The sequence below is a fragment of the Juglans regia genome, chromosome 6 (assembly GCF_001411555.2).
Source record: "Juglans regia cultivar Chandler chromosome 6, Walnut 2.0, whole genome shotgun sequence".
NCBI classification, from domain to species: Eukaryota; Viridiplantae; Streptophyta; class Magnoliopsida; order Fagales; family Juglandaceae; genus Juglans; species Juglans regia.
In genome coordinates, this window is record NC_049906.1 from 33,940,342 (window position 1) to 33,961,512 (window position 21,171).

The following is a 21,171-nucleotide window of genomic DNA, read 5'->3' on the forward strand; positions in this document are numbered from 1 at the left end:
TAGAACAAATTCGAGCCAATACCCACATAGAAAAACCCGAAACACTTTTTTTTTTCAATCGGTTTGAATGTTTTGATGTCTTTTTTTTTTTTCATTTCTAACAACTAAATGGATAAAAACTCAAAAGAAAAATGCATATTATGTTCAATGAATTATCTATTTTATATATTTTTTTTACTCTCTTCTCCATGTGGCTTTTTATTAATGGTCAAGGAATATGTAGGCTTTGATTTAAAAAATTAAATAAATAGAGTTTGAATGTTACATCAATATTTTTTTTATGAAAAAATATTTACAACATTTAGGCTTTGATCTTTTTAAAAATAATAATAATAATAAAATATTTTTAAAAACTGGTTTCAATCTGAGTTCTGACCTAGGTTAGACCCGGGCTAACCTGGTCCAGGTTCCAACCCGAGTATACCCGGGTTCCCGGGCCTGAACCTGGATGAATAGTACTAACTAAAGCCTACATCTACAGATGTAGGGTGTAAAATCCACTACAAGTAGAGTTTAGTACAAGCTTTTCATCTTTATTAAGCTCTCTACAATTGTTCTCGTAGAGTTTTCTCTACAAAAAATGGTTTTGGAGCATTATGCTTATTTCCATCCTTCCATATCCCAAAATGAAACTCACCACCTTCTATGTTGATTCTCGTCCTCTTTAATGTTGTGTTTGGTTGTTGGACCTAACTCAACTCATCTCAAACCAATCATTGATGGTACTTACTACTTTTTCAATTTTTCATAAAAAAAGTTAAACTTATCACAACCTACTTTATACATTTCAACATAAAAAGTTAAACTCATCTAAACCTAAAAATGTTAAACTCATCTTAATGGGATCAACAAAATATTACTATTCGCAACTCAATTCAATTCATCTCAACATCCAAGTCTATTCTCCTTGTTTTATATCTTGTCCCTTTACCTCATGTCTCATCTTTCCTCAATGTCTGATTAAGCCTTATCTATTGTCAGACCCTCTCTTTCTCCATTCCTTCCTATCATAGTGGCCTTTCATCTGCCATGGACCTTCAGTGAGTTTCATACTTGTGCTCAGTTTACCCCAACAATACCTTTGATTCTCCTGGTCGACCTATTTTGCTAAGAGGACGTCGAAAATCCCAAACTTGCTCTTGCTTGTTATCTTTACATTTTCCTCTCCCTTCTTTATTTTTGTCATTTGCCACTTCTTATTGCCTACGGTTTCACTGCATCCCTTGCATCTTCTTTGAGTTATTTTGACTTGGCCTACCTTTTTACTTCCAAGCCCTAAGTGAGAAGTGATCTTGGTAACTTAAAATGGACCTCAATGAAGTCAATTTTGGGGCGCACCCTCCAACATTGACTAGTTTGTGACTATCGTGGATCACTAGGGGATGTACCCCCTCGGTCTTGGTGAATCCTTGTGGGTCGCAAGCTTCATTATCTTGGCTAGTTTGTGAGCATTGTGGATCACCAGGGGGACGTACCCCTCGGTCTTGGTGAATCCTTACAGGTCGCAAGCTTCAGGATGTGCCCTTTAATCTTGGCTAGTTTGTGAGCATGTAGATCACCAAGTGGATGTACACCCCAATTTTGGTGAATCCTTGTGGGTCATGAGGATGTGACGCCCATGATAGTCATGTGTTTAGGAGCCTTATATTTCCGAGAATGCCTCAAGGGAAAAAAAGCGAAGATGACCCCAGCCTCCCGATTCCCGAGGTAGCCTTAAGGGATGGGGGGGAAAATGGTCGCAACCTCCCAAGGATGCCTCGAGAGAGGGTGTGTTGAAGATGGTGTTAGCTTCCCGATGATGCCTCGAGGGAAAAGGGGGCGAAGACGGTTGTAGCCTCCTAAGGATACCTTGAGGGAAGGTGTGGTGAAGCCAGCTCCAACTTTTCGAAGATGTCTCGAAAGAAGGGGCAAAGGCAGCTCCAGCCTCCCTAGGTAACCTTATGAGAGTAGGGGTAAAGTCGGCCCCAACTTCCTAAGGTAGCCTCAAGGGATGGGGAGCAAAGACGGTTGTAGCCTCCAAAGGATGTCTCGAGGGAGTGTGTGGCGAAGCCGACCCTAGCTTTCTGAGGATGTCTCGAGGGAAGGTGCATTGAAGTTGTCCCTAGTTTCCCAAGGACACCTTGAGGGAAGGGGGCAAACACGGCTGCAACCTTTTGAGGAGGCCTTAAGGGAGGGTGCAACGAGGTTGGCCCTAGCATCTTGATGATACCTCAAGGGAATGGGCAAAGAAGGCCACAACCTCTCTAGGATGCCTAGAAGGAAGGTGCAGTGAAGTTGGCTGTAGCCTCCAGAGGATGCCTCGAGGGAAGGAGGGAAATACAGTTTCTGTTGCTCGAAGTAGGGCCTTCGTGAATTTAAACTTATGAGTCGTGTGGCTAGATCTTCGTGCTTTAGCCCAGTTCAACGTTGGCCTTGCTGATGGGATCCAGCGAACCAACAATGATGTTTGCTTGTCTTTGCACCCTTCTTGCTTGCTGATTTGGGTACGTTGTTGACTCTTTGGATGGATCCTTAGTGAAAATTCTCATTTATCTCCAGACTATCACTTGTTCACCTTGGTATTTTGGCTTGGTCCTGTTTAGGTCGAATAATCTGGGTTGATGGTCCCTCCATGTGCAACTTATACCTTAGCACATAACTGAGATTTTTAGTGTTAACGACATACACAACTTAGTTTTCAAATTTATTAGCCTCTACTTTTTTATCCTCCAATATGCAGTGTCCGTTCGGAAATTCTGTAGGTATTTTGTGTACATTACATGTACATGTTCATCGTGATCAGTTGGAGTTTGTTTCATCCGTTTAGCCAGCTGCAAGTAGGTGAACTTCAAGCTCAGGGGCTCCATGCCCATGAATTGTCTTTCATCCAGGGTGCTAGCCAAGGTTGTAAGTACTTGCTCCTCCTAGGTAGTGAGCACTTTTCTCCCAAAGTGCAGACCAAGGTGGCGAGCACTTTGTCTCATCCTTGTGCTTGTCCAGATTGCTATCATTTTACTTTGTCTTGAGTGCTTGCTGAGATTGTAAGCACTTTTCCTTCCCAAGGTTGTGAGCACTTTGATTCTCAAGATAGAGAACTCCTCTTCTTCCCTAGGTGGCGAGCACTTTGCTCCCTAGGTAACCAGCACTTTGTCCCTAAGGTCACGAGCTCCTTTGATTCCGGAGGTGGAGAGCTCCTATTCTTCCCGAGGTTGCAAGTACTTTCTTCCTGAGGTCACGAGCTCCTATGATTCTTGAGGTTGTGAGCTCCTTTGCTTCTTGAGATTGCGAGGACTTGCTTCCTAAGGTGGAGAGCTCTTTGTTCTCAAGGTCATGAGCTCCTTTGATTCCTGTGGCTGCAAGCTCTTATGCTTCCTAAGGTTGCGAGCTTTTCATTCCTGTGGTCACCAACACTTGTCTTCATAAGATCACGATCTCTTTTGCTTCCCAAGGTTGTGAGCTCCTCTACTTCCCGAGGTGGAGAGCTCTCTATTCTCAAGATTGTGTGCTCCTTTGATTCTCAAGGTTGCGAGCTCTTCGCTCCTAGGGACGGCATCACTTGTCTTCCTGAGGTCGCTAGCTCTTTTGCTTCTCAAGGTTGCGAACTCCTCTGCTTCCCTATGTCCCAAGCACTTGCTTCTTGAGGTTGCGAGTGCCATACGTTCCGAGGTTGTGAGCTCATTTACTTCGAGAAGTTGTGAGCTCTTCGCTCCTGAGGTGGTGAGGTCATCAACACTATTCTTCCTGAGGTCGTGAGCTCCTCTTCTGTAATACTTTGTTGAGAGTTATGCTTCCTCTGTATGGAAATAGCCTTTACTTTTGATATGGTTTTTCTAGGCAATACCATCCTTTCTTCAATGGCCTCATCTCCTTTCACTTGCTATTGTGAGGGTCATGCAACTTTTTGTTCAGAGAACGATGAATCATTTTTATAGGAGAAAAGCTTAAAATCAGATGAGGTGTAAATGTAGATTTACACCCTTAAATCAGAGATAGACAAGTAAGTGATTTCATAAATTTACCCTAAAACCAGTCAGATGCTAACAATTTTTTTCCTGTCGCTCTCTCCTTCTTCTCACTTTTACTAAATTCTGTCTCCTCGCTCAGCAAACTCTCTCTATCTTTCTTTGCAAGCTCTCTCTCTCCTCGGCAAACTGTCTCTTTCTCAAGCTCTCTTTCTCCTAACTCTAAGCAATCTCTCTCTCTCTCTCTCTCTCTCTCTCTCTCTCTCTCTCTTCAACCTCAATTTTCTGTCGATCTCTCTCTCCTTAGCAAAGTCTCTCTCTCTCTCTTCTCGCTTTCTGAGAAATTAAGCCAGAAGAAATGAAATTCATCAGATAGAGTTGGATTTGTTGTGGGCGATTATTGAGGCTTTATTATTGGGTGGCTGGGTATTTGTGTTTTGGTTTGTGAAGAGAGTGAACGAGTGGTATTATATGGGTAGATTGGGAGAATGACATCCATTCTCCTCCTGGTCATTTGGTTTTTTTCAACTGTCTAGGTGATTTGGGTTTGTCTTAATAAATTTGTAGTCTCATTGAAAGGCTGACAGGCTTGAGGAGAGCGAGAGAGCTTGAGAGAAATCTCCATGGTGGAGACGGGTTTCAGCTGTGTGACTATGACTATGTTGCTCTGCATATCGTTTTATTCGTTGCAATTGTGTCTATGGTAATAAAATTTGAGAAGCAATGTGGTCATGTCTAATTGAATGGTGTAGATTCAACTTAAACTCCACGTCCGGCCCGGAGACCCTCTCTTTTTATAGACATAGCCAACCTGTTGATACATTTTTTGGCCTCAACAATATAGTGGGATAACCCTATCCTCTCACGTTGTATTCTTGGTGATATTGTGTTTGGGGTGTTCATTCATGGTTTGCATGGGTCTGTTTGACAACACAACTATTTTTAAGTATTTTTAGATATTTTCATATATTTTATTTTCAAATATCACTCAAATACAACACTTTTCAATTTTAAATACTCAATTTTTTTTATCTAATCATTTACCTAACCATTACAATTTTCTCAAACTCTCAAACAAAACACAAAAAACATAATACTTTAAATTTTAAATTTTAAAACAAAAATAGTATTAAAAAATTTATAACTTTATAATATTTTTATTCAATATTTTTTCTCTATTTTTTTCCAAAATTCAACAAAATATCTTAAGGTCTCGTTTGTATTCGTAACCCATCTCAACCCACCTCAACTCATCTCATCATTACAATTTTCTCAAATTCTCACACAAAATATAATAAACAATTCAACTTTTTCAAATTTTAAAATAAATTTTCTAAATTTTCACACAAAATATAATAAATAATTCAACTTTTATTTTACTACTATTAACAGATATACTGAGATATACTGAGATATACTTATATCTAAACAGGCTCTATGTGTATTTTTTGGATGTGCAATGAATATAACCATTTAAAAATAAACTGTTATTACGTATAAAATCAATTAAAGAACAAGACCAATAACATCAACATAAAAATATTCTTGTTTATTATATGATCGCTAGCTATAGGTTGAGAGGAGATGGAAAGCACAAAATATAAATTGGAAAAAGTGTTTTTAAATTTTCCTTTTCATCGAAAGTGAACATGATTATAAAGAAGAATCAGAACAAGAAAGAGTAAAAAAAGTAATATTACAAAACACTAGAGACCAATATGAACTGAGTAAAAAATGTCATGATCCAATGCATCGTAAGATTCTAAAGATGGTCTCCAAAAAGTAATATGTGCACAAATGAGATGGTTCAAATATACAAAATTCAGACCATATGAATTACCATCAGTTCCACTTTAATGGAAGGGATTGTGTTCTCAGGTCTGGTCACTATTATGCTTGAACTAGCTTCTCGTTTGAATGTGGAGATGATATTAGATTATATGGGAAATTTATGAATATATATTTTATTAAATTTTGAGAAATGAGAGAGAAAAAGTTGAATAAAAATATTATAAAGTTAAAATATTATTAGAATAAAATTTTTTAATATTATTTTTGTTTTGAAAATTTGAAATTAAATTTTTTTTTTTATATTTGAATGATATTTAAATATTAAGATGAGATGATTTCTCAACATCTAAATGAGCCCTATATAGCGTGCACCAGCTATATCATTTTCCCCTCTTGATGCAATTACAATATTTTTCTAGATACTTCCCCAGTTTTTTCGAGAAAGCATTTTTCTTTATCTTATGATATTGTGAGGAATGTTAACGCCATGATTATGTTAACATCTTATTTATGATGACAAATATATTCAGGAAATATAGTCTTTAAAAGAATCTAAAAATAAATTCTACAAAAATAAATTATAAATTGACATGGTTTTATATGATATATTATATCTATTTTACAATAAAAGTAATTTTACGATGTAATGTACTACATCAACTCACATCAATTTGTTAATTTATTTTTGTGGAATCTCTTTGTAGATAAAGTATTTTTCTTACTTTTATGATTATAACGTTGTGAAACCAACAATGACAAACAAATAAAAACAAACAATCACACGACACAAAATTAATATGGTTCAGCAATGTGCTTACGTCCACAGAGCTGCAGAAGATTTTATTTCAGAAGAGATTACAATCATACACAGTGAGTAACAAGAGTACCACTCTACTCACATAATCTCAACTCTCACTCTCTAAAACTTTTTTTTTCTCTCTCTCTCACACACACACAATATGCTCTCACACATTTGCCTCTCTTTATTCACTTTGATATGCTAAACTGTACCCATAATAGGACAAACATTACATATATATACTGAAAACGACGCTGGAAATCCTAAACCGCAAAATTGGGTTCTTCGCTTGAGCAAACAGCCAATTGAACATTAGCTTGAGTGGTCTGTCAAGCGCTGCTCGAGCGAACACTAGGATTAGTACTTCGCTCGAGCTCAGCATCATGCGAATCTTGAGCGAACAATCTGTTTGATATTCGCTCGAACTCACTGTTGAGTATACCTCGAGCAAACTCATGGGCTAAACTTTACTTGAGCAACAATCGAGCAAACTTTCTGTTTGTACTTTTCCTGCACACAAACCAGACTTCATATGCAACCGAACATATAGTATGGTATAGAATTATTAGTTATGGCCATATTCATTTTGTTCTTCTTGCAATTAGCTATCAGACTAGGGAGTAGTCTTGGATCAAAAGGCCATACTGATCAGTTGACGGGGACCACAATGTGAGCTCTCTCGACCACAATTTTAGGTGTATAAATGTTACACATTCCATTTGAAAAATAATAAGGTCACTTATTAAAAAAATAATTTTTTATGTAAGTCTTAAATTTATTCATTTTTTTTAAAAAAATATAAAATGCTGATACACTCTAAAATTACAAATATCATTTCTCAATTAAGTGCGTTTAAGGAGATTTGTGGATATGGAATAACAATTTAAATATATAGATGTGCTTGTTATTTTGGTCATCATTACAATCATCTTCTTGTACGAGTCATTCTAGTATTAGAATTATTATCATTTAGGAGTTTTCTCCATGAAAAGTAGTCGCGGAAAAAAGGATCAAATATACTAATTTCAAACCATCAACGACATACCTTCACCCATAAGTTTTGACTCAATTTTGCTACTCCATTGGAAGAAACACACTGTTAAAATCAACATTAAAAACGACAAAGAAAATAGAAACATATAGATCACGAGGATCGACTGGTTTTTTTTTCACTTAACATTTAAAAAACACATGTAGCTAGTCGTGACATGATGATGATCTGTAAATTTGTAATATGATCATCAATTTCCAGTATTTAATTTGCTCCCTAATTAAAGCTTCGCTTGCAATCATGTGCATGCAGTACTTTAATTAAGGCCTAGTTTATTTTCAGAAAACATCTCATCTCATCTAATCATTACAACCTTTTCAACTTTCAATACAAAATAAAATAAACAATTTAATTTTTTCAAATCTTAAAACAAAAATAATATTAAAAAATATATTCTAAAAGTATTTTATTCAACTTTTTAACTTTAATCTCAACTCATCTCCAAAAATAAATGAGCCCATCAACTCTTGATCTCTTTGAACATAATAATATTTTATGTTTTTATGATTATTCATATGTAGATGAAGCTAGCTAGCATTAATTATTGAAACTTATTTATGTATGTATGTATCATGCTGATTGAGTGTATTTATTTTTTAAACACTAAAATTATTTTTTAATATACGATCATTATAATGATTGGTTCCAATGCAAATAAATAAATCACACAAATATTTTTTTTATCACTTAAAATCAGTTTAAAATTGAAAAAAAAAATCCTAAATATCTAAAGATTTGAATTTATATATCAAAGTTGTAAATAAGATCACTAAAATATTATTTACCAAAAAAAGAAAGAAAATCACTCAAATATTATTATCAAATTTTTATGGCCTAGTAAATTCTCAATATATTTTTTTTGATAAGTATATTAGTAAATTAGTAATGCTAATATACATTAGTAAATAATGTATATTAATTACAATTTCGTAATATACTTTTAAGTCTATATATAAATCACTATATAAATCACTATACAAATACTATTATAGTCTAATACTATATCACTATACTAATACAGTAATACTAATACTATTAGTATTAGTATACTAATGCTATCACTATCAATGATATAGCTATAATAAATTAAACTCACTATAACAAATACTAATATATAGTTATTCTAATCATTATAACTAATACTAATATTTATACTAACACTAAGACTCTAATATAATAATATATACTATAGTTATACTTATACTACATCACTAATTCACTAAACTGATATTACTAATATATAGCTATACTAATAGTATAATACTAGTACTATTATTTAGTTATATTAATCATTATAATTAAATCACTATAACTATATATATTTTAGTATCAATGTATTATTATATTCCTTAATGTATGACTGTATAGTCTATATATAGTATTAATATCACTATATATTGTAGTAACACTATAATAGTATAATATATAGTACTAGTATATATTAATATATTATAAGAGTTATAAGTATAAATTATAACATAAGTATAAATTTATAATAGTATAGTTAACTTAATATGTTAGTATTTCTATACATTTGAAATTGTTACCATTATAGTATTAGTAATAATTTTGATAAATATATTAGTGTATTATGATATTAATATATATAATTTTGATAAATATTTATATATATTAATATGTATATATCAAATATAAATATCATGGTATAATATACTATAAATTTTAGTGTGTATACAGTATATATATGTATCATGTATGTATATATAGTGTATTAAATATGTATATATTTATATAGGTATTAAAATAAGAGCTCAGCGGGCCAGAAAGCCCAGTGGACTCAAAAAGTCCATCTGCCCAGCAGCCCAAACCACAGGAAACGGCGCCGTTTCCTCTCCAATAGACCCTAAAATCAGCCCCAGGCGAGTCCCTTTAGTTCCCTTCCTCTCTGCCTCACTCGTCACTCACGCAGCCGTCGGCCCGTCACATAGACTCTCACGTCTCGCCGTCGCCCCCTCAGCCTGAGTCCCCTCACCTCTCGCCGTCGCACTGCTTCACACAGACCCTAACTCTCGCCGTCGCACCTCCCCTCACCTCTCGCACCAATCGCCGTCGCACACAGGCCCTCTCACAGCCACGCAATTCTCACGGACCCACGGTACTTTCTCTCCCTCTCTCTCGCATTTCTCTCCCTCATCAGTCATCGCATGAGCCACGATTATTTATGATTTTTTTGTTGTTGTAATGTAACTTGTATTTACTATTTAGTATTTACACAGTCATTACTCATTAATCTGCTACTTTGCTTGTTCATTTTAATTTTTATCAATGATTCTTGAATTTTTTTCATTGTCTGTGACTGTGACTATGTTTGGTTGGTGAGAAAGCGTTAGAAATGTGACAATGTTTGCATTGTTTGGTCCAACCTTGTAAACAATATATGATTGGATTAATGCTATCTACTAATCTTTCTGCCCCTTTGTAACAAAATGAAATTATTTGTAAAATTATTTAATTGCCATCTGTTAATTTATTTAAAAATGGGGTGTCATGACTGTTTTTATTGAAGAAGGGTCAGCCATTAAATATGCTCGTAGGGACCCCAATTCCAAATATCTGTTTTTTGTGAATCATCACTGGACTGTTGTTTGATTATGCACTGTTATGGCTCAATTTCACTGGACCCCAATTTCAAATTCCATATGCACTTCTAAATCAGTTATTGGATTTTTTTAGTAAAGCAGATTTTTGTAATAGTAACAGATTTTGGAATAAAACAGATTTTTTTTTTAAAGCAGTTTTTATTTTTTATTTTTAATACAAATTTGCATTTTATTAAAACCAGAAAACTGGACCGAACCGGAAGTACCGGTTTAAGGGGTAATTGGTGTGTAATCGGTTTTTGAAAATGCAAAATTGGTACATACTGGTTTGGTTGTAATTTTTGTTCAAAACTAGACCAAACCGGACCCGTTACACCCTACGGAGGATGTACAACTCGGAGTTGGAGTCGGAGGTCGAATCAAAGTCGAAGGATGGGCATACCAACTCTGACTTGGTCGGTGCTCAGCCCTAGCTCTATCAAATGCTTACTCAACTTAACTCTTTCATTAGTTTTTAAATTTGATTGTTGAAGGAGATACAACTTTAAAATGAAGTTCAAAAAATCAAAACAACCAAATTTATTTATTATTCAAAATGCACGACCAATTCCAAATAGAAAAAAATATACCTTTTTTATTTCTTATAATCACAATTAAATTTTTTTACTTATGAACAATGCATATGAATACTAAACATTTATGCATATGATATTTATGCTAGTACTTGATAACTACCGTATTATATATGCTACTATAAATACTACTACAAGAATATTAGTGTATTTATAATGTCTATTCTAATTAAGATATATAGTCAATTATATTTATAAGTTATAACTAATATGCATTATATATATATATATATCATACATACATACCATATGCATCGATCATGTCTGGATTATATGTGTGTTTTGTTCTCTAGCTAATGAGTCAAATTGGGTTTTATAGAAGAGAAGTGCTATAGACATAAAAGAATTATATAAAAGTAAACTTATAAAATGACATGGCTTCATATAGTCTGTTAGATCTATTTTATGATAAAAAATAACTTTACAATCTTACATACTACATCAAGCTACGTCATTTTATGAGTTTACTTTCGTATAATTTATTTGTATCTAAAGTATTTCTCTTTACAAAAATTTGTCCACGAGAACATGCATATATAGACTAAACCGAGTGAATTATATAAGAGTTTGTATCGCAACACAGTGCAAACTAGTACATTATTCACTAAGAACTTGATCAATAGTTTTTATTCAAAAGACTCGGTTATCCGCCTGGATCCACTAGTTTTACTTAAAAATAATTTAAATGTCACAAAACGATGTCATTTTGAATTCAGGATTTCTTTAGCCGAGCTACACACTCAGTGACAGTGATGGACTTTCCTCTCTCTCTCTCTCTCTCTCTAGATTACTTTGCCCTTTCTCTCCCTGAAACCCTAGCTTTTTCTATTGATCCATCGTCGCTAGTGACTAGGCCACCGTCCGTTAATGTCATAGAAGCCCTAGTTTTTTCTCTCTAGTCTCAGTATGTTCCTATCCCTCTCTTTGTCTCGCTCTCCCTTACTTTTTGTATTTTTGTATTTGACTATAAGTGTTGGGTTCTGTATATAAATGATGGGCTTTACATCTTGCAAAGGTACCAAAAAAATGATTTATAAAGCTTTAAGAATCTGTAAAAATCCATGATAACTCTATACTTATGATTATATATCTATATATATATATATATAAAAGTAATGCTACATGCGGTCATGGAGTGCGCAAGCGCCGAGCAGTCGTTTTGAAAAAGAGTGGGGTCTATTATTAAAAAAATATTTTTTTAAATGTGGATCCTATATATATTCACTTTTTTTAAAGTGATTGCGTGGCGCCTGCGCACTCTCGACTGCAACTATTATTTCTCTATATATATATATTTTGATCACTTGCATATATTTTGTGGCATATTGAAATGCCTACCATATCAAAGTCTATTTCAATACTGTCAGATGCAGGGCTTGGCATGGCCATGTTCAATACTAATGTGAAACCTAGGCCCAAAGACCCTTTAAACGCCCAGCCCACTTCCTTAAAAAGGGCGTCGGTTTGCCACTCATATCCAAAACCCCAAGTTTAGTTCCTCTCCTCTCTCTCTCTCTCTCTCTCTTCTCTCCCTCCCCGCCGTCTCCCCCATTTCCCTTTTCTCTCGCTCTCTCTTTGCCTTGGTGCACAACCCCTGACAGCCTCCCTCCCATTTTGCTGTCTATTTCTCTCTGTCTTCTCTCATCTCTCGGGAACCACTCCAACCCGTCGGCCTTTGTCGTCGGCATCGTTTACCCACGACACGATTGTAGTGGCACCATTGTGCCGAGCACCTCCTAGTCTCTCATCTCTGTGCCTACTCAATCATTCTCCGCCGCTACTACCACCGCCAATGCCGCTACCACTGCCACCATACTCCGCTGCCGTTATCTTCTCGGTTAGCGTTCCGCCGCCACAATCCGCCGCTCTTTGACACACACACACACACCACCTTATTCTGCACCCCAACTCACGCTCGAGCACCACACTCACTCTCTTTTCCTATCTCAGAAAGCTTGGCCTTTGGTTTCGAAAAACCCTAGCCGCCACTGTCACCTTGTTGTCCAACGTTGCATGACCACTGTCTCTCTACCTACTTTACTGTTCCTCTCTCAGGTCCACCTTTGTTCCACTGTCTCTGTTCCTCTCCCCCCTCTCTCTATCCCTCTCTCACCTTTTCCTCAGCCATGGTCGCACCACAAGCACACCGCCAACCACCAACAACAGTTAAGACGGAAGCAGCAGATTGCAATAGTGGAGCAACCATTGGCCCACTTGCAAACAGTTAGCCACCGAGAGGAACAACCGAGCACTGTGAAGCTGAACCCCAAGTTCATCTCACCAGACCGTAAATCAACCCCTTTATGCCGTCAACCATCGCACGGTGGTAACTGATTCTCGGACTAACCTTGAAAATAACTGTTGTTGGAAACTATGAAATTGTGAATTGTGCAGTTGGTTGTGAATATGTGTGGTGGACGAGGAGATTGAAATTGTAGTTGGCTGTGAATCTATGTGGTGGCTGAGGGCTCAGGTGAAGTGTTGGGATTAACGTTGTGTGATATTCGATATGACAAGGATAATGGTAAGTGGTGTATGAGATTCCACATTGTTTAGGAATAAGAAGTTCTTGTTCTTTATAAGGTTCCGATGGGCCTCCAATTGTATCATTGACTAGTCATTTTGGAGTATAAGACATGTGGTTTGGGCCTTCTATTGGAGCGTTGTAAATAGTATCAGAGCCTATCTCAACCAGAAATGTGGGCTCGACAAGGACATCTGGAATATAAACGGGGGAGATTGTGATACCCCATATGATAATGATAAGGGTAGGTGGTGTATGAGATCCTACATTGCTTGAGAAGGAGAAGTTCTTGCTCTTTATAAGGTTCCAATGAGACTCTAATTGTATCATTGACTAGTCCTTTTGGAGTATAGGCCATGTGGTTTGGACCTTCCATTGAGGTGTTACAAGTTGTAGTTTGATTGTGTTGGGATTGGATGTACATTTAAAATATTGTGTTTTGTTTACTTATAAAAAAAATACTGTGTTTTGTCATAATAAATATTGCTGCTGTTATGTCACTCACGTATTAATTGCATTTTTTATTGCATTATAATTGATATAGTAGTTGATAATCTTGTTATTAAAATCTGATTTTTGTGTGTAAGTTGAAATCTGTAAAACTGTTGGCTGTTGTGTCAAAGGATGTTTGTGGGTGCGTGTGTATTATGAGCCCAAGCCGAGATGAAACATTATCTCGATGGAGCTCCTCTAGTCACTCAGGAGCGCTTAATACTGAACGACGTCCCTTGGGTTGTCACTAGGCGACAATGGGGTCGGGTGAGATGCTAATGCTATCGAGTCGATGCTGTTGCTTCTTTGCTAGTGGAGGCTAGAGGATGTTTGGCCACGAACACGCCGGGTGCGGAACTAGGCATTGCATGTTACGAAGTCACACGCATGGTTGTTACCCGTGGTATGGCGAAGGGAGCTAGAGTGTGAGGATGGTCCATAGGGGAGGCCGTTGTGCATACCTTAATAAAATGGGTGTTTTATACATGAAAATGTGATTTTCGGGTGTGGTGAAGGCCTTGGTCTTGGGGTATCATTCCTTTCAAGGTCTAAGGATCAACACCTCATGGGTGCAAACAATCCTTTGGGGCCACACCCCCTGGTGAAAAACCAGTTATTTAACTAGTTCCGTGTAGGAAAACTTCTAAGGGTGCGGTACACGGGATCAGAGATTACTCTGCAAGGGTGGGTCCGAAGGTGGCTCGGAGAGGGCCTTAACATAAAAAAAAAAAAAAAGAAAGTGATTTTCGGGTGTACAAGATCAAAAGTCATATTTCTCTTCATTTTCGTGTTTGCATAATTTTCTCTTTTTCCACCAACATGTATTTTGATGTGTTAGACCTAGTTTCACTTACTGAGATTTTGCAAAATCCCATGGTGGTGGTCCCGCTTGCGGTTCCGCTTAGATTTTGATGTAGAGGATGGGTACATGTATGGAGATCCAGCTCCGCCTGAGGAGTGAAGATTGTGATTATTTTCCCTATGTATTTAAGTGTTATTTATTGGCTTTGATTAATTCTGGTTGACTGTAATATTTTTATGTCTGAGGTTGGAAGACTTGTGTTGTATGGACATTAGCGTGATCATGTAATTTAATTTCTGGTACTGTAATTAGCTTAATTTGTGACTACTCTTTTTTTTTTTTTTTTTCACTGCTTTGTAACTGTACACATTATTTTATCATGTAAGCACACACTGTATTCTTCACATTGTGCGAGGTGTGTATGCCATGTGGCCAACATCCCACCGTCGCGTCTGCTGCCAAATCACAAGCGTGGGCAGGAGGCCCCACAACCAACACCCTCCTTGTATTACAGATTTGCTATAAAATATTTCCCCGTTCTCTCATATTTTTTTTTTTTTGCTAGTCAGTGTCTCATATTTCTTAAAAGTACTCAGAAATCATTCTCTCATATGTTGTCTTTCACTTTTGACGTCAGAGCTTTTTCTCCAGATTTAATAGAGGCTGTTGTATCAGGTCTGTGGTGATGCTGCGAGGAACACTAGCTATATAATAAGTCTTCAATTCATTCAATTTATTGGTGAGTCACTTGTGCTTGGTTCTTCGTGGAAAGCTGAAGCTCAAGGGCCCGAACTCAGGGGGTATAACTATCCTATCAATTTGATTCTTTGTGATTTATACTTTTTGCAAATTCTGAGAGCGGAAGTGAGAGTTGAAAATATTTCTGGGTTGTGGTAATTTAATTTTATTCTTTCATATTCACTTTAATTAGGGAAGAAAGATCTGGCCCGGGCCAATTGAGGTAAGCGGGCCCCGGTAGTTACACAAGACTCTCCCCATGTTCCTGACCTGACTTCATCCCTATCCTAAACAATGGCGTCGTGTAAACTTCTAAAACCCTAAAACTCTACAATTTGGACTTGCTTGGCTTCCTCTTCTGCAAATCTCCTCTGCTTCTACTTCTAGCAATCAGGATGCTCTCTCGTCTCCTCCCCAAAGCCTCACATTTCCGTCTCCTAACTTTAATTCCCTCCAAATCCCATCCTTATCTCCCCAACCCTCATTTTTCCCCAAACCCTCACTTCTCTCCCCTCAAATTCTTTTCCGATCACAGCAATAGCAACAATGGCAAATTCGACCCATCCGCATCTACTCCATGGAATCTTTCACGCGATAGTGATGGTAAGCTTGACCAATTCATCGCCCAAGACTCCGGACTCTCTCCCGCCAGCGAGGACGATCAATCATGGTTGAGAGCAAGCGAGGAGAAGACGAATGCCGAGGAGGAGTGGACCACTGCTGAGGGTTATAAGCCCTGGAGCTTCGTGGAGGAGGAGAGCAGGGACGATGTGTTTGGTCTAAAGGAGGAGGGCGTGCAGGAGGACCTCCGTGACACTGAGGCTGAGAGTTCTAGTTTTGATGATGGTGCGGATAGGGACCGGCGTGAGGAGGCTATGAGGCTCGAGAGGGAGGAGCAGGAGCTCAGTGCTATACTCAAAGGTAAACAAATGACCCCACCACGTTTATACGATATAATGTACGAGACAAAAACTGTTATTATTGGTAATCTTGAATTACTAATACGTGGGTATCTATTTCTTTGAGCTTCTTTTGATTCTGCCTTTTCTTCTGGTTTGTGATAATGCTCTGTCGGGGTGGTTATTTTGAATGCATAGGATCGGTATGTTTGTTTATTGGTAATATCATAAACAAGCATGCCTTAAGCTAGTGTTGTGCGAGTGAGAGTGTTTTGACTGTCTTGGTACTTGGCTGCATACTTTTATCATCAAGGTGAAAGCCATCAGTTTCTAGTTACATACTTTTATCATCAAGGTGAAAGCCGTCACTTTCCTTGAGTCTTCCAGTTGTCTGCTGACTCAATAGTATATAATTGCAGGTCCAAATCGTGCATTTGGTGACCTTATTGCTGCATCTGGAATCACTGATGAAATGCTGGACAGTTTGATTGCACTGAAGGATTTTGCAGGGATTGAGGGACTGCCGCCTTTAAGTGAAATAGAGGAAATGCGTTATGAGAAAAATACAAGAAAAATCACAAGAGCTGAAATTGAGCGCCAGAAGCAGGAGGAAGTTGCCAGAGCAAGAGTGAGACAAGTAGACGAGAAGGGAAGAGCCTATGGAACTGGGAGAAGGAAATGCAGTATAGCCCGTGTCTGGATTGAACCTGGTGATGGAAAATTCGTAGTTAATGATAAACAATTTGATGTCTATTTTCCCATGCTTGATCATCGTGCTGCTCTCCTGCGACCTTTTTCTGAGACAAAGACCTTGGGCCTTTGGGATGTCAGCTGTACTGTGAAAGGAGGTGGTGTATCAGGTGAGTCTGTGTTCATAGCTAAAATTGTATTTGTACATTAACTTCTTTGATGGGATTAATTTTTTTTTTCCATTTACTGATAAAAAAAAAAGGTCAATGAGAACAAGGGAGAATTTTATTTTACATAACCCCCCACCCCCAAAATAAAAAACTTCCCTCTCTCTTATAACAAACTTGGAACCTATTTTCTTTTTGATACGGTATTAAGTAGGCTTCAGTCTGTAGCTTAAAGCAGAATAAAGTTAGACGTTAGACGTGTGTATACAGATTCATTATTTTTCATCAGCAACTGTAATTTTACTTTAAAAAAATAGATTAGTAAAATAAAAGAGGCATGTTCCCCAATATAGGAAGTTAACAAATGCTGAAAAAATTCAAGAAGGAAGTTAACAAATGCTTGACAGTCCCACGTAATACATCTACTGGGGAAATTCTTACTCCATTTGTTCCAAGAATATTACTAGTTGAACCACTATCCAGTGGATATTACTATCCCAGTCTTCCTCCTACCGTTCATAGTGGACAGAGATTATACTTCTTTGATGAACTTTTTCCTATATTCAGCTATGATTGACTATAAACAAGAGAGAAGGATTAAAAGGTGCCTCACAGCTGTACAATTAATAATCTGGGATGTTATGTCTGATTAGTGGATGATGCTTTTGTACTTCTCAATTGGAGTTTATATTTACTTTTATCGAATATAATATTATAAACTAACATATCTATGTTTGTTGAAGCCTGGAGGTAGTTGCTTTTTTGTCTTTATGTCCAGTTTGACATGGTGATTGGTCAAAGATTAAAAAAAAAAAAAAAAGGTTCTGGTTCACACTTCTAATGTCAAATTGTTCATATCCACACTTATAGTTGGTTTTGGCCTTGACCTCTCAATTGGTTATCCAGCTTCCCTATTGCCCTGAATAATTTGCATGCAGCCATGAGGGTTGTCTCAACTCAAATGGGTTGGATGGGCCCTTGGTCTTGTTAACTATGAACCATGCTTCACCACCTTCATGGGAGTTATCCATCTAAAATTACAATAGAACTTGTAGAGAAGCCAAGTTTCTGTTAGGGACTGCAGACACATGCCATGCAAAGACACAACCGAACAATAACCTCAAAGGGGGTTCAGAACCAGTTATTGACTGAGCATGAGCAGAATTGTTTTGTCTTGCTGTACTCTATAATTATATGCACGTTTGCATGCTATATGGGTCTTTTTTTTGGTTAAATTTTATTCACTAATCCATCTTTACGTTGTCATTTACTCTTTACCTGGCAAGACTTGGTTGATTGTCTTGACTGCTATTGCTCATATTGTGCGAGACTCAGCTCTAGTCCATCTTTGTATTTATTTTATTTTTTCAAACAAACCAAGTTTGAGTGGTCTAAAGCAGAAATGCAGAAATGCAGAAATGCTTTGTGATACGTTTCCAATTCTTTTGGAGATATTAAAGATTCCATAAATTTTCTAGTGTAATGTTTTAGGGGATCAGCTTTTTATGTACAACATTTGTTACGCTTTAGGTCTCTCCTCTTTGTAATAGAAATTCTTATTACTTATAAAACAAATCACTGCTCCATCTCCACTTCCCATTGTGTTCCTTCTTCTGCCTCAGCATGCTTTGGTATGGTGTTGGTTTTAAGGTCAGAATATTAACCATCTTCCTTGAGGACTTTGTTTGATATTATTTATTTGATGTTAAGAGTTATATTTGTACCTAGTAGCATCTTCTCTTTTGTATGCAATGTAAATGGTAATGTCGTGTGCATTCAATCCCATGCTTCAGTATGTGTTGGAATTTTACTTCTAATTTTGCTTGAACTTGTCACTTGCCATATTACCTTTAATCATTTGTGAATATGGAAGAGAACTTAGATGGACTTGATTGCAGGCCAAGTTGGAGCAGTTCGATTGGGGATCAGTAGGGCCTTGCAAAATTGGGAACCAGATATGCGTCCTGCACTCAGAGCTGGTACAATCTCTACATACCATAATTTGCATATTATCCCAGTTTTCATTTGAAATCATAAGTTCTTTCCTCTTTTCCTGGCCAGGGTCCACCACATCTTTATAAGTCACAAGCTTTTTATAGAATTTGCAGTCTCTTTGAATGTGACATCTTCTGTTGCTTGATGTTATGAGTTTTGTTCCTATATTTAATTTGTTTACCAGCCGGTTTCTTGACGAGGGACTCACGTGTGGTGGAAAGGAAAAAACCAGGCAAAGCAAAAGCAAGAAAGAGCTTCCAATGGGTCAAGCGATAATTATTTGCCGGTATGTGGAGCTTGCTTCTATGCAGGACCTGTTTTATATATGGAACTTCAATTTTGCCGCATGACGACAATAACTTTCTGAGATCTGTTGTTTGGCCTGGTGCCTCCTTTAATTTTAGATTGTAATTCGAGTGTGTTCCTCCCCCCCCTTAGGTTGTTCCAAGAATTTTCTTTACAATCGAAATTTAGCATTTTAGCCTTTTTTTTTTTTTTAATAAATGAAACATCTGCTGGCTCTTTTATCTTTGTTTCTCTCTCTTTCAAATGCATTGGACGTCTGGCTTTATCTTTTTGATGCAGCACTAGCATTGAATTATGCATCTACGTATTTGTATAATATGACCTTATGCATTGGGATTATGTATATAAAAAAATTTGTATAGCTATGAACAATATTTTTACAAATTTGAAGATATATTGTTCACTTTTCAAATTTTATTTTATTAATTTTTTCTCCCTTCTCTCTATCCATTAACGGAAACAAACCATCTCTCGAAACATTTATTTTTCCTTGCTCTCTTTCTCTCTCTCTGTACCAACTCAAAGAAATTCGAAAGAAAAAAATAATTTTAGAAAAAAAATAAAAAAATAAAAAAATAATATTATTATTTGGTTCAACGATGTATAATCTAATGTGAGTTTTTTTTGATATACAAAATTATTTTCTAAAAGATGTAACTTTGTATATGCATATAGAGAAATCAATGCAAATGCGCTTGGCAAAATAATCTTAACTAATATAAATAAACCTTTTTCACTTTGCAAAATAATCTTAACTAAAATTTAAAATATAATAGCTGAGTAGGAGATCTTGACAAAACACACCAAAACTAACGATTTAGTACTTCAAAATCAATCGGAAAATAAACTTAAAAGGTAGGGATTTCAAAGTCCTAGGTTTTTTTCTTAATAACTATAATGAATTTCAAAATAAGGGGTGTGCTAATTGTGTAAAAAAAAAAAAAATGCTTATAAATATATTTTTTCTTGAATATTTTGGGGGGTTTTTATTAAATTTTATTTCCCTCTATTTAAGGATATTTCTCTTATTTTATATATATTTTCAAATATATAATTCAAATAAAAATCTCGAGGATGTCTATTATACATTTTTCAACTGAATATTATTATTTGTTAAATAAGGCAAAAAAAATTCAAATAAATTTAAAAAATAATATTTGACTAAAGAGTTGTTTATATATAATTCAAATGCAACAATTATATTTTCAAAATCTAATGGTCATATTTCCTATTTTATCTAACCGTCTTTTTATATAAGAATCACTTTTTCTAATGGTAATTTGTATGTAACGATTAATTTTTTCAAAGGAGTATCAATGGTCTTCTCCAAATGGACATTGGTATTTTGAATATTAATCTACCAATTGCCCTATAAAAAGATCAATGTAATAATTTTTAGTTAATGAATTAAGCTACAATATCTCATATGTTTGTTTGAGTATTATGGCGAACAGTAATTTTAATCAACATTTGATTAATTCAATACTTTATTCCAAAATTTTAATGTTTTCCTAAATTTTATTCCAAAATCATATATATATATATATATATATATATATATATATTAACTACTCATCTTTCCTAGACATCTCACTCCATATTCTTATTAAAGTAATTTTTTCCTATTCTTTCTTTATTATTTTTTTAATTCACTTTCATTTACAATCTTAATTATTCACTCTTTTGTCTTTTTTCTTATATTTTGAACTATTACTCTCTAGCGAATATTTTAAATAAAAAATGAAATTAATTTTTGTGGGTATGATAATATTTTCAAAATCAC

The 21,171-nt window shown here is 36.0% G+C and overlaps 1 protein-coding gene across 3 annotated transcripts; it reads left to right on the forward strand.

Moving 5' to 3' along the window:
* Positions 1-9,483: 9,483 nt before the first annotated feature.
* On the forward strand, positions 9,484-19,566 carry LOC109021157 (30S ribosomal protein S9, mitochondrial). 3 transcript variants are annotated; one of them, XM_019003728.2, is made up of 7 exons: positions 9,484-9,698; positions 12,143-13,101; positions 15,269-15,393; positions 15,525-16,252; positions 16,650-17,090; positions 18,986-19,066; positions 19,267-19,566. In XM_019003728.2, exons 4-7 carry the CDS (start codon positions 15,727-15,729, stop codon positions 19,356-19,358), a joined length of 1,140 nt encoding a protein of 379 aa, XP_018859273.2. In that variant the 5' UTR covers positions 9,484-9,698; positions 12,143-13,101; positions 15,269-15,393; positions 15,525-15,726; the 3' UTR covers positions 19,359-19,566. The 3 variants fall into 3 exon arrangements, with proteins under 3 accessions (XP_018859273.2, XP_018859272.2, XP_018859271.2); XM_019003727.2 differs by lacking the exon at positions 12,143-13,101 and having other exon boundaries at positions 15,245-15,393; XM_019003726.2 differs by lacking the exon at positions 12,143-13,101.
* The last annotated feature ends 1,605 nt before the right edge of the window (positions 19,567-21,171 follow it).

Bases quoted from the DNA above. Each gene is read 5' to 3' on its own strand.
- LOC109021157 (XM_019003728.2), top strand. From the start codon at position 15,727: ATGCTCTCTCGTCTCCTCCCCAAAGCCTCACATTTCCGTCTCCTAACT. The intron at 16,253-16,649 runs GTAAACAAATGA...ATATAATTGCAG, and splicing joins GCTCAGTGCTATACTCAAAG to GTCCAAATCGTGCATTTGGT. The intron at 17,091-18,985 runs GTGAGTCTGTGT...ACTTGATTGCAG, and splicing joins GAAAGGAGGTGGTGTATCAG to GCCAAGTTGGAGCAGTTCGA.